The sequence below is a fragment of the Phasianus colchicus genome, chromosome 3, assembly GCF_987193195.1.
Source record: "Phasianus colchicus chromosome 3, bPhaCol1.hap1.1, whole genome shotgun sequence".
Classification (NCBI taxonomy): domain Eukaryota; kingdom Metazoa; phylum Chordata; class Aves; order Galliformes; family Phasianidae; genus Phasianus; species Phasianus colchicus.
Genome location: NC_143438.1, coordinates 72,403,055 through 72,425,918, shown reverse-complemented (window position 1 = coordinate 72,425,918; position 22,864 = coordinate 72,403,055). Strand labels below are relative to the sequence as shown.

General features: G+C 41.8%; 1 protein-coding gene and 1 non-coding gene across 2 annotated transcripts; both read left to right on the top strand.

Annotated features, from left to right (window-relative positions):
* The first annotated feature begins 10,371 nt into the window (after positions 1-10,371).
* Positions 10,372-10,453, top strand: TRNAS-AGA (transfer RNA serine (anticodon AGA)). The gene has a single exon. It is a non-coding gene; the product is annotated as a tRNA-Ser (tRNA).
* A 101-nt stretch (positions 10,454-10,554) lies between these two features.
* CFAP418 (cilia and flagella associated protein 418) lies at positions 10,555-20,487 on the top strand. Its single transcript, XM_031591030.2, has 6 exons — positions 10,555-10,791; positions 12,583-12,682; positions 13,656-13,726; positions 14,658-14,723; positions 15,556-15,651; positions 17,154-20,487. Exons 1-6 carry the CDS (start codon positions 10,667-10,669, stop codon positions 17,311-17,313), a joined length of 618 nt encoding a protein of 205 aa, XP_031446890.2. The 5' UTR covers positions 10,555-10,666; the 3' UTR covers positions 17,314-20,487.
* The last annotated feature ends 2,377 nt before the right edge of the window (positions 20,488-22,864 follow it).

The following is a 22,864-nucleotide window of genomic DNA, read 5'->3' as shown; positions in this document are numbered from 1 at the left end:
ACATTTTCCTTTAGAGCTATGCAGAAAATACAGCCTTGCTGCAGGTGCAGTTTTACAGATACTGACATCTCTTGCCTGGAAAACAATCACAAATCATCATAATGATCATGAAATCCGTAATTATATGAAACTCAATTTTATCTTCATCAAGCAACTTCACTTTTGCCCCTCAGCTTTCATTGAGTACTCCTGGTTTTTCCATGTTAGTTATAGCATAGATAGTGGTAAGAACAAATAACAGAAGCAAATTTAAAACTCTACTAAAACTAATAGCCTGTCTTCAGAATCATACAGGAGCTTGATGCTTGGGCGACAGGCATAGACAACTGCTCATGCTTTGGTGTCCAACAAGCAGTAAATTCTATCAGTTTTTCTCATGAAGGAAATTTTTCTTGTTCATTTAGGATAAACGTAGCCTGTGACTCAGCCATCAAACAGGCCCTATTCTCTTTCTCTTCCCTCACTTTGAAATGCATGCCCATCTCAGCTACCCTCATTCTTACCCCATTCCCACATGCAAGGACAGCAGCTTCTCCTTCTATGCGCCTCATCCTCCACTAGCTATATTTCATCCCTAGAAACAAATCTTTGACTCTCTCCCAGATGAACCCCAAAGTATTGCCAGATCTCAAGGCAAGGACCTGACACACTGAGGATACCCAGCTATGAGATAGACATCAGGAAGTGTCCTAAATAGGTGCCAGAGTGGTTGAAGTAAAGGTTGAATGGCTGGTGCGCATGAGAAAGGAGTAAGTGCTCAGTGTGCCAGGAGCCTGTGACTATGAAGGTACAGAGCATCAGGACACAGGGCAGGCTTGGGGCAATGAGTGAGTATATGTGTGCCTGATCAGGCCCCAAATTCAGGGGCCTGAATTCATATATGCAACAACTGCATATATGAAGTCTACTATTGGGCAAGCAAGATTCACTAAAATGGTAAACTTTGTAGTTGAATACTGAAAGCCACATAACCCCTCTTCAGATAGGCTTCCCCCACATGCATTTTTGAAGCAGGGATCCCAACACTCCCAGCCCTGAGGAGATTTATGCATAGAGCTAACTAACATGAAACATGGGTGCAAAAGGTTGTCAGCAGCTTCCTTTTCCCCCAAAGCTGAAAATCCTTGCTTTGTGCTGCAGAATACCCCATCATCCTTTGAATCAAGAGCCGCAAAGCTCCACCTGAGACTCTGTCTTTCAGAAGATAGCTACAGATCATTCTTGTCTTTAAAAAGCTGGTATACAGATATCCTACCACCACTATTTTATACAGCAGCTAACTGGGTAGAGCACTTCAGCAGTTCTTCCCTCTGCTGAATAGTTCACACTTCCTGTCCTAACCACAAAACATCCCTCCAAGGCTCTCAGGCCAAAACCATACAAGCAGGGCTGCATATCCTCCTGGGATGCTCACTGAGGATGAGCAGAACTCAAGTCCCAGCCTGTGGTCCAAGGCGCACATTGAAGGCCTCTTTTAATTATTCAATGTGAAATGAAAAATCACTCATAACACTCTCAGAGAAGAGTGTCCCTAAAACCACCACAAAGCTAACAATTAAGGAACATTAAATGGTAGCTATTAAGTCTTGGTCTCTATTTTCCAAGAACTGAGAACACCTCTCCAAACAAGAGAGGATGAAGACTTTTCCCGAAATGGGTGGGGAAAATAGTTCTGGACCTTTTCAAGCAGAGAATGGAACTGGATTTGAATTTTGCACATCCTTGGTAAAGGCATTAATCTCTAGGATTTGAGGGGTGTGGTGTGAAAGAAGATGTAGTAATAACATTCCTCTGAAAGAGCAGAGGCTCTGTTGCATCCTCTTCAGAACATATTGATGTTGTCCCTGAGACCTAGCCTTGAAAAGGTCTAGAAGTTTCAGTCCATTTGAAGACCTAGAACTAGATCCCCAGCTGGGTTGGATGCCAAGTGGGAAAACAAAACTATAATCAATAAACAGCCAAATAAGAGAAAAAGATGACTTGGAATCAGAATGTTCATTCAGAGAGTTTTAAAACAACAACTTGCACTTGCCTGGACAAAGCAAGTACAAAAATGTAGAACAGGTTTGGAAGGTGTCACTCACTTTAGATGGCATTAGACAGGGAGAGCAGGAAGCAGCAGGGTAGAATGAAAACTGACATAGATCAAGAGCACCTAGAACTTGCTATCTATAGAAATGTGTGCTTTATTTCCACTACAGATTAATGAAACACCTCACAAATGTTGTGCATTTGTGGAGAGCATGCAGGTCTGTAGGCAGCATACATATTACTTAGTGTGCACTACCCCTGTGCATTGCTTTCGAGCATCATCACCAGAGGCTTTTTAAGACTCTGTAGCCATGGAATTAGCTGTGGTATTGCCAGCCAGCTGTGTATCCTCCATGGACTTTGGAACAAGCTATAAAAGTAAAAAGAAAAACATACTTTGCCAGCTCCTTGCAAAACAGAGCCAGCACTTTAAAACCAAGTGGGTCCTTTTCCGCCCAGCAGATCTTGAGGTCGGCCTCTCAGGTCACCATTCAGGATTACGTCAGGGACCAACTAGTTGGGTTCAGGCAGGCTCAGGTTGGTCTGGCAGGCTGCGTGAAGCGAACAAAAGCCAGACCAAGACAGAAAGTGGAGGGAGTGGGATAGGAGGAAATGAAGAAGACTGTTCCAAAGGCCTTTAAATTACGATGGCCATGTTTTTGCAATACTATTGGAAAACTAAATGAATTGCTCCCTTCCTTAGCCCCCCTCCTGTTGTGGCTGTATTTCTTTTAGCTAAGGGCCTGAGTCAGTAAAGATGCATCCAATTTCTATGCTGTCCAAATGCTTGTAATCACTGCAGAAGCCAGAGATTTCAAGACACTGGACCCTCATGTTAAGCAAGGCTGTCCTTTGGGTGGGCTTTCAAAGTTTTCAAGACCACAGAACAACTGTCAGAAGATCACAGATATACTGGAAGGTGGTCACAGATTTACCCTCAAAAGGGCTGATTTCCAGAAAATTCTACTCACCTGTTTTCTTAAGAGCAGAAATCTTTGAAGAGTTACTGTTCAGAAAACTAACAGCTGAGGGAACTTGACTCTACAGTCACTACTGAAAAAAGCAGACTATTATGCTTTAGTTCACAGTTACATTAGTGGAAAGTCAAAGGTCTTCTATGTGCTGTAAAACCACATAATAAAAGCAGCTGACATTTTCTGGAGGAGCCAGGAGATCACTAATTTTGCACACTGTCATGCAATTTGTAAGGACACAGCCACATAGAAGACAACATTTAGTAGTTACATTGCAATAAAGAACATCTAAATTAAAAAAAAGAAAAGAATTTGAACTTCACATGGAACAGGTTGCCAGAACTTCATCAGAAGCTTTCCAAGGAAACACTACTTATTACATGCAAGATATATCACCTTTTCTTCAGTTGTTCTGTAGCCATTAAGCACCCCATGAGGGCAATGACAACCATGTAGGCTAGCAAGTTGCCTGTACAGAACAAAGATCTATGTTAAAAGAACCTGAAATTGTAGAGCATGAGAAGCTGTGAATTTCATGGTGGATTCCCATTCCCATTGTTTGCCCTTCTTCTCCCCTTAAACACCCAATGTGTCTGTTTAAAGAGTGAACGTTGCTTTCTGTTTTGTATTTTGTTTCCTCTTGCTTTATTCACGTAATTCATTGCAGACTTCAGGACAGTAAACCCTGTAGAATTTGCTAGTGGCCCACAGAGCTAGCATAAAATAAAAAATTACAAGTCCACATAACCTTAATTTTATGTTTATAAGCTATATTTATTACCATATCATAAGTTTGAAAAGACTGCTAAGTGTTCAATGTGGGAATGCAGGGAATTTCTCTTAAGTTAGTTTTATGGAGATAGGTGTTGTTAAGCTGTAGGAAAGGTTACGGCCCTTTCAAGTCCCCCAGAGCAGAATGCCTATAAGGTGTTTTTAGAGTATTTATAAAATACCTCAACCACTCCCTCAGTATCGTTCATTGAAATTCAAATTAGGTACCTTTGCTCTGTTCAGGTCTGCTTGATTTTAATGCCATTAAGTATCCTTGGTGAGAACACTATCAAAACTAATGTATGAGAATTTGCCCACCTATATTTTGTTTTAATTTTGCAGTGCTCATATCATTTTTACTTGAATTCCTCATTTCATTTTTAAAGGGAAAAATGTATTATTTTTTACAGAACATCAAGAGGATCTCAGATTGAAACAAGCTTTTGCAATTCAGCATAGAGTATCATTTAAAAGAAGAAAGTAAATTCTGAAGTGTAAATGCTTTCTGGCATTAGTTTTCTCTTTCTGGCAATTAGGGTCTTTTTAGATTGCAAGAAAACATTGCTTTTATCTTTCAATTACGAGTTCACCAGCAGCATCTTTTAAGTGACTGATAATCTATTCTCCCAGTGGAGGTAATTAAAATAAATTCTAGACCGGTCAAACAACTCCTTGAAATTCACTTTACCTTCTGCCAGCTTGCTCTAAAAACCGTAATGTCACCCTGCAATGCCCTCTGCTGGGAGACATGACTTGGAAGAAAAGCTACCAGTTTGTGTCCTCAAGCAAGAAACAACACTTTGATGAGATGGACTGGATTTTCACCTTCAGTATGAAATCCTGACACCACTGAAATTGGTGGGTTTGTAGCTTTTAGTTTCAGTGACTTCACCTTTAATCTTTCCCTGTTAGAAAGCGACATTGTTCACTAACTGAACTGGAATAAAACTGTTTATTTCAAGACCAAATGAAAACCTAATTGCTGAGTTACAGAGATAAAGGTCTCTTTTTAGTATCTATTGCGCTCAGAGAGAGGTGTTACAAGGAAGCTGCAAAAGACATTATTCCTCTAGACATTATTAACAGTCATTTTAACTGTAAAAGACTGTACATGTACAAAGACAAATGCAAACAAATTCACATGTCACATGACTACGTCTAACATATATTTTCACTGATTGGCATGCTGGCATCAGAAACAAGGTACATATTATGCAGTAAAACAAAGGAATGTAACTGGAACATGACATGTGAGAATGCAAACCCTGTTAAGTGTCACCTCCAAGTCCCTCCAAGATGCAGCATCGTTCAGAAATGTCTGAATCTGTTCTGCTGAGAGCTCTGCATCTAGAACGTAAAGCCATACTTTACGTAACATTTGGACAAGAAACAGATGCTGATTTGATCTAGTCCTTGTAAACTACCAATAGGAAAATATTTACTATCCTATCAAGGCAAGAGGAAGCATTGGCAAGAAGAAGTGCTGACTGATTATGTGAAAGACAAGGCAAGAGAGCATCTATTTCTAGATGCCACAAAACAGGGATGGACCCCCTGGTAGTGATCAAAGTTAGAAGGCAGAGAAGCCACACGGCACATAGATTCAGATTTGACTACATATTCCTTAAATTCCCCTCTTCTGTGTCTGATGACATAGCCTTTGGGCTGGGTAGCTGAAAAAGAAGGAGATGGGAGCCTGTCCCTACACTGCTTCCCTCAATAAACCTGAGGGGCCCACAGAGAAGCCTGATTTGAGCAGATGTGGATGTTCAGGGCAACATCATGGGAAAGACAGAGAGATAGATCAGCAGATACAGAAATCTCAGAAAACTTGCACTGGGGTTACACATTGTTGGCCCCACCACTACCAGAGTCCATTTTTTGGCACAGCCTCTCACTTGGGTTGCTCTGGAGGGGAAGTCCCTGAACCTAGTCCCTGCCTAGCTTTCCCAAGGCCAGAGCCCATCAGAAACTCCACAGAGAGCAGACCCAGCTTCACCAGCACCACTGGCAGGACATATGCAGTTACATGTTCACATTTCAGACTTTTTCTCCAGGTCCCCTCCTGCCATGCACTTAGCTGAACTGTTACAGCCGGGTTCTCCTGTGTTTGGTTTTGATACACAGCATCATCCCGAAAGAAAGGCACACACTAAGGCAGTGCTGTGGCAAGAGATTACAGGATTCCTTGAGTTCACTTATTCTAGAATAACAAGTCATTCAAGGAGTGTAAGAAAGCTGCATCCATTTTCAGGGATGCAATGTTAATTAGCCATTAAAATACCCCCCAAAAATACAAAATCACACAAACCTCAATCTTCCCCTTCACATGCATGTTCACATCATGACCCTGCAGGTTATGGGCCAGCTATTCCCAGTTCACAGCACATCTGGAGAATCATCCCTGAAAAACATTTTCCAGCCTTGGCAAGGATGATGTAATACTATTGCTGCTTTGGTTTCAACTCCTGCATCCCTCAGCTAGGATGGCTTTGCATGTTGTTTGTCTCTCACCGCAGCTATGCAATGGGCAGCAAGTAGGAAGGATTTTTCCACAATAGCCCCCGTCCATCTCTGCTGGACATTTGCTCCTTACTACTCATGTTCCACTGCTTAGGTACTTCCTAGAAAGTCAATTATGTTACAATTATTACTTCTATCTTTTAGATGGAAACATTTTTTCCTTGTGATGAGATGGTTCCCCTGCATTAACTTGCTTTATCACCACATGCCTCCCTCTGCTCTACTTTACAGAGACAGACACCGTGGGTGCCAGAGAATGCAGGTGCAGGGAAGCCACACAGCGCCTGGCAACACCATTTTTATGTGAAGTTACACATAATTCTAACAGATTTCAAAGTGTAACCTTCTTGATACACAACCTTAGGAGCTAACAGGTTGGGGTTTTTTTGTAGGGTTTTTTGTTTTGTTTTATTTTCCAGAAATGACTTTACAATGTTTGCTATGCCCTCATGGAGATCAAAATGTCATGTTTATAGGCAGTTTTCAAGACTATGCCAGGTTGGAGCTGTTGGAGTAGGCCCAGAGGAGGCCATAGGGATGATCAGAGGGCTGGAGCACCTCTACTATGATGAAAGATTGAAGGAGCTGGTCTTGTTTAGCTTGGAGAAGAGAAGGCTCCTGGGAGACCTCACTGAGGCCTTCCAGTACTTGAAGGGAGCTTACAAGCAGGAGGGAGACTGGCTTTTCACACAATCTAACAGTGATAGGAGAAGGGGGAATGGTTTTAAACGAAAAGAGGAGAGATTTAATTTGGCTGTTAGGAGAAGAATTTTTACTCAGAGAGTGGGGAGGCCCTGGCACAAGCTGCCTAGAGAAGCTGTGGGTACCCCATCCCTGGAGTTGTTCAAGGCCAGGTTAGATGGGACCCTGGGCAGCCTGAGGTGGTGGGTAGCAGCCCTGCCCATGGCAGGGGGTTGGAACTGGATGGGCTTTTAGGTTCCTTCCAACCCAAGCCATTCTATGATTCAGTCTGCGATTTTTTGTGATTCATTAAATGCGCCCAGACAAGTACGTTTTGTCCTGAAAACCTTCTCCTTCCCTTAGCATGTGCCTCATCATACTCTCTTGAAAATGGGCATGTGTGGCTACAAAGATCCAAAATAATGTTAACAGGTTTGGTTGCCTCTGTGGACACTTAACTGCTCTACTCAGGAAAGTCTTCCTATGCAAAATAACTGGATAACACAGGAATTAGGTAGTGGGTGCTCACATCCTAACCCTGAAATTAATTTCAAGACTGGAAGTAACTGAAATTTTTTCCAGTTCTAATGCCAGTCTGGTCCATCAAGAGTGAGGGAGCTGTGCCAGAAAACCTAAATGAAAATTTACCCTCTGTGCTGGCAACTTTGATGGGAAGAATCAGCAGTGAAGTCCAAGTCTGAATTGGCCTCTAGCTTAAACTGCTCTCTGATCCAAGGCTGTCTCTCAACATAATAAGCATTACATAAGGAATCTTGCACACTTCGCTATTTCTTCTGCCAAGCAGTCTTTCAAGATGTTGTCTCCCTATCTGATATCTTTACAGAGAATAATTTCATCCACAGAAATGCTTGCTAGTGATTAAATTATGGCCAAGAATATAAATGTGGCCTGGATTTACTCATGTCAATGCACTGTACCACTACTGGAAAATAAGCATAGTGTCACTCAAAATGATATACTGGAGGGTGACCAGGAACAGCACTGGAACAATATCCTGTGACTGGAAGTAAGAAGTTGAACTGGTTGTAAAATGAGGTTCCAGCCATTCACATTTGCTACAGGTAGCATACCACCTTGGTATGATACACACAGATAGCTGCTGTGCTTCTACCTCCTTCCCATCCTCTGAGGCAAGAGATGACAATGCAGAAAAAGCTCAGCCATGTTATCACCACAGCAAGAAGGTCTCCCTGCATTTCTTTCGCTCATGGCTGGCAGCAGTTTGGAGGAACAGAAGAAATTACAACTTCATCAGCCTTTATCATTGCCTGAGCCCCAGAGAGTTTGTCATTCAGAAGAGAGCTAAAGAAAGTTAGAAAGTTCTGCTGAACTCCTATTAAGGCTGGTTTTGATTCCCAGAGAAAACAGGACAGGCAAATTGACATCCTGCCCTAGGAAGGTATTGTCCTTATCTCCGTGGTAGCAAAAGCCAGTTTTATCAGAACTGCTAAGAAGGCTGCAGTGGCTTGAGCATTAGAGAGCATGATGGCTTCCACCCAGGCCAGCCTCCCAGTCCTCTTCTCCATAGGACACACAATGAGAGTCTTAAAAAAAAAAAAAAAAAAACATAGACAGAATAGCAGAATGGTCATTCTGTCATTCTGTACTCAAGACAGACATATTTCCAGCCCTCAGTAGTCAGTAACCATTCTGTTTGCATCAATATAATGTCAGCAGAAGACATGATTTGCACAAATTAGTTCACTCATCTCTTAAGAAAGGGCAGAATTCAGGACGTGACCTCAGCTCCTTTCTCCTGCACTCCTCCTCCTGACCACAGTTTAGCTGATGGCCCAATATGTCAGATTCACCTCAGTGTGATTCCAGAAACTCGTCTGGAATTAATTTGAGCCAGTAAGTTTCTTTGATTGCATCAGGCAAGTCTTGAACAACAAGATCTAAACAGCAAGCAGTAATCTGCACAAAAACAACCTCTGTAGTTAAAGGAATTCTAAAGGTCTGTGAGGTCTGTGCCTTCTTTTTTCTTTCTTTTTTCTTTCTTTCAAATGCTTTCCAACTGAGCAAATGCAGCAGTGGGTTCATGGGAGAAGGCCTTGAGGCACCCCAACTTTGGCACAGTTATCCCATAGACACTCCATACATTTTTGGCACCTTACAGCAGACACATTGACAGCCACAGGATTGATGGAAAGGGAAAGAAGCTGTTTTGCAGTCAAAAGAGAATGTACTCGGATTTCTAAGGCCATTTGAAAGAATGCCAGAATGATACTGGATTTCAGCATTCTTAAGCTCCTTTACGATGATGCAGCAAGTCTTTTCCACATGTGATGATGTACTTCAGGACAAGCATTTCTTCAGCATTTTCCAAGCCTGTGGGCTCCTGATCCTTTTTCAAATTACGGAGATGATAGCATACCAGGGAGAACTGTGATTAGTTTAAACTCTCCACAGCTGTGAGAGATGGATGTAAAAATTCCACCCAAAAATCCACTTCTTCTGGATTGAATTTACCTACATGACATTGAGTTCTGACCAAGGGACCACTTTAAAGAGCTGGAGCAGCATCAGTGCTATTTGGTTTCTTCCGTCAAATCAACCAGGGCAGGCTCACAACTGCCTTAACCCCACACATCTCCCAGCAGCACTGCCATTGCCCTGGCCGGGATATCAAAGAACCTCAAGATGCATGAGGAGAAAAATGGAACAAATAAATAAAAGCTGAAGTAGGGAGGGAATCCAAACGGGTCACTGCCGGCAACACCGGGAGAATTGTAAAACACCATGTAATGGAGAGGCTTCGCTCCGAGCTGTGAGGGACTGCAGCCCCGCTCCACCACAGGCAAATTGTGACGGTCCTGGTGAGGGGGTGAGCGCCAAGCTTCCTGTCAGCAGCAATACGGGGGGGCACTGTCCGTGAGGACAGAGGAGGCTGAGCACACACAGGAAAGCTGTGGCTGGCGCTTGGTTAGGTTATCTTGTAGAGCATCCTTTCAACATGCTGCCTATGTTTGGGGCACTCTAAACTGACTGGGAAGCTGCAAATTACCTTGGCTATAGCCTGGCCACAGCCACTTCCCTCAGTGCTACCCTCAGCATACTAGTTGGAACCAACCAGAACCAGGCAGAATTGGCCAGAATCACCCAGAACTGGATGAAGCTGGCCAGAAGCTGACACATCCCAGTATCACCTCCCATCCACGCCAACGGCCAGTTGCAAGTTTCCTACAGGTGTCTATTAAGCATTAGCTCTGTTTTATACATTTGGCTCTACCCACAGAGACCTAAATTCCAAACCACAGTGGCCCCGGTTCTAACAGAAACAGCAGCTCCCGGCCCTCAGGTGGCTGCCTGGAGTGGCGGCAGCCGCGCACGCATCCCTAGTACGCTGGGAGAACATCCTTCAGCATGCGTAGTCGTGGCCGAGTGGTTAAGGCGATGGACTAGAAATCCATTGGGGTCTCCCCGCGCAGGTTCGAATCCTGCCGACTACGGCCGGAACCGGAGCGTTCCGTGTGTGCTTTTTGATTTGGTCTAATTTTGTTTAGAACAATTCCACCCTCCCCGGCAGACTATGCAGACGGACTCACGGGCTCCACCGGGGCAGAACCGCCCCTGGATCCCCCCGGCACACGGCGGGAGCGGAGGCTCCGCCCTGGAAGCGGGGGCGGTGCGCGGCCGCCCTGGCAACGGCTGGCGGCGGCAAGATGGCGGACGAGCTGGATCGGCTACTGGACGAGGTGGAGCGGAGGTTCTGCCGCATGCCGGAGTGGGGGGCGGCGGGCGGAGGTCGGAACGGCGACAGGGAGCGGGCGGCGACGGCGGAGGGCAGGTGAGCGGCGTTGCGACGTGCGAATCTCCGGCCGGCGGGGCAGGAGGGGGCCGGGGCCGGCAGGGAGCTTAGCGTGGGGGATTACGGCCCCGCGTCTGATTGCCGCCGTTTCTCAGGAGTATCGGAATAAATGTGGCACTGAACCTGCGTCTGTTTGTTTGTGAGTCGCGGCCAGATGTTACTTCGCTCTGTCGTTTGGTTTCAGACTGAAAGAGAGGAGATGCAGATTGGGCGTAAGGAAGAAGCTTGTTACGGTCAGCGCAGTGAGGCACGCCGGTTTGTCCGGGCTGCAGGGCTCTGAGCAGCCGGTGAGCTGTGGCTGACCCTGGTCAGTGCCGGGGAGTTGGCCTGCAGGGCTCCCATAGTGCTCAAACGTTCCCGGTTAAGACTAAAGCTGACCTTGCCCATGGCACAGCTTCTTTCAGCCGGTGGGAGAGCAGCCTGGCATTGCCCTCCTTGGAGTTCTTTCCTTGGCTGCAGGCCCACAATGGGAAATGTTTCATAGAGTCCTTTGAGGCTCCCAAGAAGAAGGATGCGCCTCGCTGCTCCCTCAGCTAGGCCTGCTCTCACTGAGGTGTTCAAACAGTGACCTGTGCAGTCTTCGTTGTCGCTTCAGCTTCTTCCACATCCCTCAACTGAGCCATCTTTTGTAAGCAGGACGGAGGGCACATCTCCTCACAGACAGCTGCCCCAGATGGCCCATTCTGTCTCTTACACGATGAGAAAGGCCACAGATTTGCGTACAAAGTCAGCACCCTCTTTCACAGGCCAGCAAAGATGAACTTTACAAATGCCTCCCGCCTCGCCCATCTAGCTTTAAAGGCTTAATGTGCAGTTAATCCATTTTGAATTGCTAACAAAAGCTCTTAAGTTTATAAATTATGGATTATAAAAATAAACACTGCTGCTACAGTTGGAAAGAATAAAAATAAAGGCTTTTTGAGTGGGAACTGTGCTCTGCTGGGTTGGAGACACGGGGTTAGTGAGCAGATTCACTGCTTCAAGAACTAGTTGTGATACTAAAGAGCAGGTTCAAATTTCCATACAGACACCCCTCCAAACACATCTGTCACTTCTCCTGTGTATTATTGCTGTATTTTATCACTGTCTGCTTTTAGTATTGACCTATGTCCTGCAATCTTGTCAGTCCTTCCAAAGGGACAGTAACAGAACCATTTTCAGTGGTGGTACACCTCCAGAGAGAGCCTGCTGCATTTGCATCGGAGACTGCTGGATGCATGAATAGTGACTGACCTGAGCACGTTAGATGGATCTGTGAGGCATAAAGCTTGCTAATTTCAAAGTGTTACTTCACTGTTTTAGAGATTTCTGCATTTTGATTGGTCTGAAGAAAAAAAAAAAAAAAAAAAACAGTGGGAGACAATAGCCCAACGCATTGTGTTCTAAATTGTATTTGCAAGTCATATAACATGAGGAGAGAGCTCTCTCTGACCTTTTTGTATATCTGCTGCTGAAAATAAATGTGAAAAATCAGGGCTGTCCAGTCTGCTACTCAGTAAGTGCAGCAGGGGTTCTATTATCACTACTTTATTGAAGGTTGGAAGTGATAGGGAATAAAGGCAATAAGCAGAAGGCCAAAGATGGGATAGTTCAATGAAGAGGCCTTATCCTGCATGGTATATCTTGTCCATCATTATTTAGATGGCCTACCTTAGATACTACAGTAATATTAGAGGAGAAGATTGTAACTAATTTTATGTTTTTAACTTACAGTTCTTATAATTGCTCTGATTGTGCTACAAAATGAAAGTTGATTTGCTTGTGTTTCAGATCAGCAAAAACATTAATGGATGCTGGCAGTGATGAAGATGATATAGATGACATTATTGATGAAATCTGTAATGACAGCAGCTTTGCCAGAACACCTCTGGTGAGTACAAGTCTGGACAAATGCAGAAAGCATGAAGTTTAGTGATGGAAAAAAAGAAAAAAGCACCACAAACTAAAACTGATTTAAAACAAGAAAGAATTGAAATATGCTGTAGGATAAACCTGGAAGATAAAGCAGGAAGGAAAGCGCAACAATCCTGTAGTGATGAAAAGGAGAGAGATAAAGAGATCATCTAACCCAGGCTGTTAAAGGAGATGCTAGTTCAAGGTAGAGCCTAGTGTCAAATGTCAAAAAAAAAATCTAATTGTCTACTTGAGCCAATTGCTTAGGAATGTATCCAGTTAGATTTTGAATTTTGAATTAGGCTTTTCAAGAGAGGAGATTTCACAAACTGAACCTATAACCTGTTTCTGTGTTAGATCATCCTCACAAGAATTTTTTTTCTGATGTTTCAGTTTGTGTCCATTACCCCACCTCTTGTCAGTGGGCACTGACACAAACTGACAGTAGTCTGAATATGTCATCTTTGCTTCTCCCCAGCATATATTTGTATCTAATGACAAAACTCTCCTGACCTTGATCTTCCTCAGGCTAAGCAGTCATAGAATCATAGACCTCTACCTGTATGTCAGATGGTCTGAAGACTTTAATCACCTTCATGGTGCTTTGCAGGACCTATTCCATGATGTCCACATCACTTTTGTATTGGGCACAGCACTCCAGGCATATCCGGGAGGCAGGATGAGGTCTTGATTCTAAAGTCAACATGATTGTGTCAGTTCCTTCAGGCAGAGCTGGAAATTTGGTATGGGGAGAGAAGCCTTGCTATCCGTTTGTAACTTCAGCACATTTTGTCTCAAACAGCCTTACAGAAAACTGAGCAAGAAAAATCCCAAATTCTTAGTCCCTGTCTTACTGGATTATTTGTATTTCCTGGCTCTTGCTTTTTAAGTAAAACGGCCTATTGCCATATTGCTAAAATGCTGCCTTTTATTCTTTGCTTTTTAAATAGAAATTGAAGTGTAACTACCCAAGTGTCACACCTGGAAGCAATGGTGCTGTTGTACAGGCTCATAAGAAAAGGTAAACAAAAAACGTCCGGGCTACTTGAACGTAGCTTGATTATAGCTTGTCTGATAGTATTATTCATGTTTAATTTGTCTTGATGTGAACTAAGAAAAAAAATGAGTATTCAGTTAACTTTATTGGAAAAAACACACTGTTAAACAGACTGTTAATGTTAAAGAATTATTGATGTGTTTTCATGTGGTCAAAATTATTTACCATATAAGTAATTATGGAATAACAGTTTCCTCTGCCTTCTGGACAAATGCAGTTATCAAAGACTGCAATATTTAATCACGTAGAATTGAAGAATCATAGAACATCTCAAGTTGGAAAAGACCTTAAAGATCATTGAATCCAACCACAACCTGACTATACTACTCTAATTCTAACAGCCCTCCTCTAAGTCATGTCCCTGAGCACCACATCCAAATAGATTTGAAACACATCCAGGGATGGTGACTCAATCACCTCCCTGGGGAGCCTATTCCAGTGCTTAACAACCCTTTCTGTAAAGAAATTTTTCCTGATATCCAACCTAAACCTCCCCTGGTACAACTTGAGGCCATTTCCTCTTGTCCTGCCACCTCTCACCAGTGAGAAGAGACCAACCTCACTCTCAGTGCAGTCACCTTTCAGGTATTTGAAGAGAACAATAAGGTGTCCCCTCAGCCTCCTCTTCCCCAGACTAAACAGCCATATAGACAGTGTTTATCACAGTTTTTCTATGAATATCTTGGTAAAAGAGAACAAAATTGAATTCAATTGTTAATAAGCATTTGATGCTTTGCCTGTATTGAATAAATACTAACTTGCCATGCCTTTAAATGACTAAGGACAATCTTGCTGAAAAAGTACTACTTGAAGCGGTTTAAGTTAGCATTAAGCTGCCTTTTTTCAAAATGTTTTGCTACTATTTCATTGTTTTCTTTTAATTAAATCCATATAGGTGCTGTCCAGTGTACCTGGGTGGAAGCTCTTCACCAAATGGCATAGGAACGAATATTTCAAAAAGGTTAAAAAAAAAAAAAATCTATTTATCATTAGTTTTAATCACAACTGTGTTTCTGTGGTGGTGTAGAGCCCTGAGTTTGAACTATAGGGACAGCTCTGTATCCACTGAAATGCACAGCTGCCTGTAACTGCAGTTTGATTCTGCTCATCCCCTCCAGTCCTCTGTTCGTGACCACAGGATCCTTTTTTTCATTTGAGGAGTTGAAGAATGTATGCAAATGAGACAAGAGACTCCAAAAATCAAACTCATGTAGTTAGGGAGATTGTTGCTGTAGAGTGTTGTATTTCTCTGTGCTTCTCTTCAGCTTTCTATGTGATGTCAGAGTATGCCACCTAAATCAGTAGGCTGGTTTAAGTCATCCCACAGCTTGAACTGAAAACAGGCATCCCAGAGCCTCAACTGAGGACAAACAGAGTGCTTGGTAACTTCAGGAAAGGTACTTTAACTGGAGGAAAGGGACTTCAGATATATAGCTCTGATATCCAATGGAAAATTAGTGCATTTCCACCTGGGATTTTTCGTAGTAATTATACACATGGTGCCTATGCAGGTGATAGTCAGGTGCCACACCAGTGAGAAGGATCAAAGAGTATATGTGGAGAATATCAGTTTATTTGGTATGTTCAAGGAACCTGGAAAACTTACTTCGTGATCATAAGTTTGAACGCATACATCATGAATCATCCAGAGATGTAAAAAATTAAGATTATGGGTCAACCACACTTCTAGTATTTCTGAGTGCGTTTTGTTTTAAAACTGTAATGATTTGTGTAGCTTCTCTTACTGTTACAAGCTCTTGGAGATTTCTGGTGTTTTTTCTGTCTTTGACCAGAACGTGTGACCAGCTGCGTTGTACTGCTTGTGACTTCCGTGTATTGCTTTTCAATGATTACAGCTGGGATCAGTCCTGTGATTATCTTTTTTTCAGGTATGTCTCAGGAGGGTTTGGTGTTAACATTGTTTTACTCTGCTTCAGGGCTTGATGAGAACAGGGAAAGTGAAGAGTCCTTGAAAGTCCATGTTATCTAATAAGGAGCATGGGTGCAACCTCTTCAGTAATTGCTTGGGAAAGTCTGCAGGAAGAAGAATGCAGCATCTCCCACCATCTGCGTTTATGCCTTTCCATTTCTTCTTCCGTCACCCTCAGATCTTAAAAGCAGAGGGTCTGCTTTTAAAAAGAATTCAGGTTTGGTAAATTGTGAGGCAGCATTACTGTCAAAATAAGCAGGTAATCAGTGATGGGTTGGCCTCTGATGGGCCACTGCTGGATGTAAAAAAAATTGAACGTAGTGCCAGCGTGTGCTTCTCACCATACCTGCAGTGGCATAAGCTACAATTGTTTCAAGACAGTTCTTTTCTGTTTTCCAGTATGAAGTACTGTTCTGCCACGTTCAGTGAAAATCAAATAGCTTGCTTTCTTAACAGGCTTTTTTTTGAAGCAGTATTTGATTAACAGGAGAAGTGGGTTTTTATTTTCTTGTTATGTTGTGAAGTCTTTGATTGCAGTCATTTTGATTTTTTTGGAAGAGTTAAAATTAAGGCATTCTTCTTTCCAGTTTCTCTGCAACTGTACCAAATGCCAAGACTTAGTGAAGTGCTACATAGTAGGCATGCTCCTAATGCAGATATCGAGTTTAAATTCTTATTGTGGTGAATTCTCTGTATGTGTCTGTTCTCAGGTGGAGATAATGGTTGTGTTCAGAGTACGTGTTTGGCCACCAGGGGGTGTGGTAGCTGGAACAGAACAGTAATGGATAAATCCTCTCCTGTTCCATTATTTTTCTTATACTACGTTTTTCATTTTCCTGTGATTTCTCTTCGGTTTCAAAAATTTGCATTTCTCTTACTGTGAAAATGTTTTATCCTCAGTGCTTAAAAACAGCAACATTTGCAAAATAAATGTAAAAATACAGTGCTGCCCTAATATCCTAAGGTGAGTTTGGTAGCTAGAAAGGCTAAATAAAAATACAATTCTTCGATTTACCTAAAATCTAAATTCTTCTGCTTCTGAGATCCTGAGTTTATAAAAAATATAATAACATGAAAGGAGGTAGTATCAGATAATTGTAATATTGATGAAAGTTTGATCAGATTAATACATTTTTGTATAATTTCTTATTAATGAGATTGATTCTACCTGGTTCTTTCTCTGGATGCTGAAACAGGGTCTCCAAACAAGACAGGAAACGTTACTTACAGAAATATTAAACTGCAGCTGATTTGAGAGTACAGAAACAACACACTGAGTTCTGCTCTCAGGAAAGGATTGTGTTCAAAACAGAGTTTAAGCATATCCCTAAATTCATTCCTATCAGTGGTACTCAGAAATGTTAAGAGCTTTTCTGAAATGAAATAGCCTCGTGAGTTTTTTTCTTAAAAAAAAAAAGAAAAGAAAAGCACAGTTTTAAACTGAACTCCTTTGTTTGACAGGAATAACATGCCTGAGCTCAGTAAACTAAGAGCAAAGATGATAAAGAAGAAAGGATCGCGAGCGTATGCTTGTCAGTGCAGCTGGAGATCCATCCATGAATTAACTGACCTCCAAGCAGACCAGCAGCTTCGATGGGTTTGTGGTAAACATGCAGAATGAAGTCCTCCTGTGTGTGGTACCTGCAGTTTTCTGACCACAGAGAGAAACCTGAATATTTCTATTTAGAAATAGATCATAACACTCAGAGTTTTATCCAAAAACTCTTTTTTTCGCTTTGTCTTGCAAGCAGTATGGGGAGTTGAATTATTTGGAGAAACAATTTGGAGGTTTTGTGGAGACCAAATAATGTTAAAGGTCACATTCAGCAGTGTAAGAGAAAGGAAAAGGAAAAGGACAGATTTAGACACAGCTAAAGCACCTTAAGCATGTTCCTCCTATCTAGCACAGAGCCTTTCTTCCCCTGGCTGCAAAATGTCAGACTCAAAGAAAACAGTGGGCTGAGATGCAGCCATGACACACAAGTGTATAAATTTCTGCACAGAAATGAAAACTGTTTTGCTTTGCTGATAGCTACTAATGAGCAAGTGGTTGTAGATCTCTTAGAAGTATCCTGCAAGATCAACTCTCGCAGGTTTCAGCACACCCCCAACACTTTCTTTTAGCTGACAATAGCCAAAATCTGCAGGTGTTGGAAATTTCCTTCCAATTCATACTGCTTTCTTCAAAGCACTTTCTGCTGACTCAGGACTTTTACCAGAGGGAATTTCTTGGACTTCCCTTCAGCCTTCACTGCAAGAGATGAACAGATTATTGTACAACTATTAAATATGCAATTTAAAAGATATTTTGCAGACTATATGACTTCTATTGATACTTTCAAGGGAAAAAAAAGGCTCGGTCTGTAAAGAGTGAGAAAGCAATATAGCCCCACTAACTTTCACATTTGGATTTTTTTTAGCTTCCATAGCTTTCACTTCAGCTTTACTTCTGAATGTTATTCAGAATGTGTAACTGTCCTGTTACAACACAATCCCTTCCCCCCATTAACATCATAACACTACTTCCAGTATTATGTTACTTGGTGAATTGTCTTGATTATAGCTAGTGTCACTGTAGTTTATGAACTCCTGCTTTTCACTATGTATAAATAATACAGGGATGGATTTTTGTTTCGGGAGAGAAGAAGGAAGGTCAGAATTATCTTGGCAATCGTGTTATTGAAAGGTCCCATAATGGGAAGTCTGTTAGTATTTCTGCTATGTAGTGTGTAATATTCAAATATCTGAAAGGTGCTTACAGTGAGAACAGAGCTGGTCTCTTCTCACTGGTGACAGGTGACAGGACAAGAGGAAATGGCCTCAAGTTGTACCAAGGGAGGTTTAGGTTGGATATTAGGAAAAACTTCTATACAGAAAGGGTTGTAAGGGTTGTTAAGCACTGGAATAGGCTCCCCAAGGAGGCAGTTGAGTCACCCTGGATGTGTTTCAAATCCATTTGGATGTGGTGCTCAGGGACATGAGTTAGCGGAGGATTGTTAGAGTTAGGGTAGTGTGGTTAGGTTGTGGTTGGACTTGATGATCTTGAAGGTCTTTTCCAACCTGAGCTGTTCTATGATTCTGTATTCTACACGTAAATTCAAAATGACTTCCTTTGTGCAAATTCTAGGTATACTGATCTATTTCTGTTTTTGTGACATTTTGCTCATGCTGTAATTTGTACATGATCAATCTGCTGTTCTTTTGAGCTTTTTAAGAACAATTACATGGTCTTTTCTTAGAAAAGTCACCTCTTGAATCTGTAGCCTTTTCTGTACCCTTCTGAAAGAAGATTTTGCTTGTGACCAGAAGCATAATGCATTCTGCTTCCTGCTCACCTTCCACTTCTATGAGTGTTTTTTAAAGCTTTTAGGGGACTTGTAGTGTGCCTGGGAGACCTAGAAGTGTTTACAGGCACAGTGCTTTGGTGCTGTAGAGTGCATGTGCATGTTCCAGTGCCACACACAGCCTTGCTAGTAGGTTCAGAGGTGAATTGGCTTTGGAGAGATACTTCAGTCTCCCTTAGCATAGCGGTATACACAAACTTTGGGGCCAGGTATTATTTTCAACACAATTGCCGTTTCAGACGGTTGTAGTTTCAACCGTTACAAGTCTAAAACAACAGTTTCAGGAGACTCAGAAACCACAGACCAGCTGATTAATGTTAAGTCTGCTACTGGAAGAGGTCAGTTGACCTTTCTCTTCTCAGTGAAGAGATAGTCCTTATGTGGACTGTAAGAAGTAAGTGTTCATGGGTTTTGTTCAGGTGGGTCAAAGCTGTTTCCATTCTTGAAGAACACTAGTGCTAATGGTAAGAGAACAACTCAACTATAGTGCTTAATTTATTAACAATCAAAGAAAAGAAAAAATTTTATTCTTCTTAACTCAGCACTCTTTGAAGTCCATTCATCTTGGCTTGCCTTTTTCAAGGCTATTTGAGACTGATGACCAAGTAGCCCCGTGGGATGCTGCTTTGGTCAGGGTTTCCAGGTGCCGTAATGTAGAAAACAAGTTAGGCTTGCAACTTATGAGCAGGAAACAGGCAAAGTCTTAACACCTATCTCAGTTGGTGAGACTGAGTCTCATGTGACTTGGAGAAGAAGCGTGTCTCCTGCACCCTGTTTGAAACAAGTTGTCACCCTCTCTAGAACTACCAAGTGTGTGGAGCCCTGCTGAAACAAAGTTCAAGGCATCTCTCTTAGTGATTGTTATGACAGGAAGATGACCTGCAGCTCCTGAAAAGGGGAGGCTAGGGAGGAATTGAGACATGTAGACTAAAAGTGCAGGAGAAGTAAAAATTGCTGTGAATATTGATTGATACCATTACATCAGCAGTTTTCCTGTCACCTCAGCCCTCAGTCTTCTGTTAACCCAGACAGTTGTAGAAACAGTGTGCTTTCATACGTGATTGTTATCAAATGATCTTATCATTAACACCATTAAGACCACACTCCAAGTCCTGAAAATGTTATAAGATAATCTTTATTGATAAGTGTGTACTGAAGCCTGACCATTCCTCTGAAATCACATTTATTCAAGTATATTTACTTGGTCCTGACCTTGGTCAGGTATGACAGCACATTGTCCAAGTGAAGTTATAGACACATGCAGAAATAGTGCTTATTGCAGTGTTCTCCATTACAGAATTCAACGTATTTCTAGATCTGAGAATAGTATGTCATTAAATGTAATTATTTTGTTGGAAAAAGGACTGGTATTAAGCATTTGAGTTCCCTGCCTTCAGTGTTAGATGTTACAAACCACTTCAAAGTCTTCAAATAAAAAGAATGTAAAAAGATGTAACGTTGGAGCTTCTGTGTTTAACGGTATTCTAAGATTCCACAAAGGTTCTCAAGATACTGCCCAGACTTTATATGATACTCCTGTGTCACTTCTCTGAGACAGCTGGGATTACAGGAAGAATTTTGTTTGAGAATGCCATTCAGCTACTGTCAGACAGAAGTATTGGAGAACAGCTTTGCCGAGTATAAATGTGACCATTATTTTCCTTTAATTTTTGCTTTGGAAGAAATAATACCATTTCTGTTTGGGAAGTAGGCAAGGTGATAAGACTTTCATTTGGCTTTGGTGATGTACTTGGAAATTTTCTAGCCTGCAGGATAGCAGATCCCTCAACAAAACAAGCAATGAAGTATAACAAAATGAGAATCCATGCAAAAGTGCAGTTGGAAATGTAGTTGGTGGTTTAATGTCATAGCAACTTTTTAAAATCTGTGTTTTTGCAGTACTTCTAAAGAGAGATAAAGTTCTGATGTACATAATATATTTTATTATAGCTTTACTTTATGACTTTTTTATTAAGGGTTTTGGCCTGCCATAGAATTTAACAAATTAAGGCATAGTAGGGTTACATACAGCAGGGTCTGCATTGTGTAAAATTGAATAAAGATTTCTTTTTTTCTGAACAAGTATTTCAGTTTTTTACTTAAAGCATTCTGTAAATGCGAGGCACCAGAAGCTTCCACTTGTTAGAAGACCACTCGCTTCTCTTGTTCCTGAGTCTGCAGCTGGCACAAGTGGCAGTAGCACAGTGGGCTGTGTTGGGAGCTGCCAAAGCAAATTCCTCCTACCGGGCTTTTTTTTTTTTTTTTGCAACCAGTTTTGCCTTTTATGCAACAATCTGATAACAACAGACAGGCCAAGCTATTGGGGATGGAAATAAAGGAGTGCCACATGCTGCTCATTTGTGAGAGCCACCTACCATGCCTGGAACTGGGCATATGTGCATTGAGGAATGTCTTTTTAAAATGTAGATGTGTCAGTAAAATGCAGAGTTTGAACAAATCTGAATTGTGTTTCTTGAAAACTGTGACTCTAATACGTTGTTCCTGTATGAGAGAAGACTTCAGGAAGTGATGTGGGACCATGTTTTCTCTGTTGAAAGAGTCATGAAATTCCACTAATAAAAAAGCATTGCCCACATCATGAGAAAGAGTAAGTAAATGTTGTTTCCTTACCTCAGTGGGGATGTAGTAATTATGTATGAAGTGAAAGAGTTTATCATTCTGTATCAGGCAGCACATGGACAGTACATTAAATTGAACTGAGTTCATAAAGGCAGATGCATTTACCACATTTCTCAAAAATTCAGCTAGGATAAAAGTTGGAGTCAGTTGCTGTGGGAGATGGCATATAGCTGAACTTGCAGAGTGGGATGCTGGTACCTTCATGTGTCAGTGAAGGCAGGCTATCACTAGTTTTGTAGCAATCACTTAAAGGTGGGGTATCGATGAAGGGAGCATTCCATTTGCACTCCCCTGGATCTTGTTAAGATGAAGTACCAGGAAGAATTTGCTCTACCTACAGGGGTTGGAATAAATCTTGTTTTTCCAGCATGAAGAAATTTTGCATGACACAAATTAGAGTAATTGACAAATATTTCTTATAATCCATTTTGCACTTGAATTCCAGGTATTGGTGCCATTAGGGCAACAATTATTTCACATTCTGAATGGGCAGTGTGGATGTGGTAAGAACACACAGGAAGCACTGTCTCACAAATAACCCCAACTTACCTTGCTCATGCTTTGCAGTGTCACAGCGTGTGATCAGAGGGTAGCTCCTATGCATGTTCAGTTCACTGAAGATGCTTTAATTCTGCTGCCCTAGACATTAAAAGTGTCTTTGGGAGTAAAATGTGATTACACAACGTAGTCTGTAGAGGGCAGAGCAACACCGCTGAGTGTTGCAATTCAGGCTTCTGCTTAACTATACAACCAGACTTTTCTTCTAGAGTAATGAAAGTTTACCGATTTTTGTATTTGTCTCCCATTGGTGTAATTACAGATGGAGCAGCCAGATCTGTGGCAACTCCACTTGATTTCTGCATGACTTCATCCAAACTACTCAAGTGGTCCTTGACCTGTGCTGGAGCTGCTTATCTTTTAGCCCTCAGCTAAAGAATCATAGTAAAAATGTGTGTGCATATACATAAGTATACACACATGCCTACATACACACACACATATATATCTATATCTTCTAGCAACATCAGAGGAGGAACTGAGTCTCCTTCAGGATTTACCTTTCACCATGCCCAAATTAATTTCCTCTGAAAATGTTGTTAAGCAATTTTGGCAAGCAGAGGTTGTGTAATTTAGAATCTCATTATGTCCAATACAAAGTTTATATAGTTTATATACTCTGGGTGGCCT

What these genes read in the sequence shown, in the direction of transcription:
- CFAP418 (XM_031591030.2), top strand. Translation starts at nt 10,667, where the DNA reads ATGGCGGACGAGCTGGATCGGCTACTGGACGAGGTGGAGCGGAGGTTC. An exon ending in GCGGCGACGGCGGAGGGCAG is followed by an intron (nt 10,792 to 12,582) that starts GTGAGCGGCGTT and finishes CTTGTGTTTCAG; the next exon opens with ATCAGCAAAAACATTAATGG. An exon ending in GCTTTGCCAGAACACCTCTG is followed by an intron (nt 12,683 to 13,655) that starts GTGAGTACAAGT and finishes CTTTTTAAATAG; the next exon opens with AAATTGAAGTGTAACTACCC.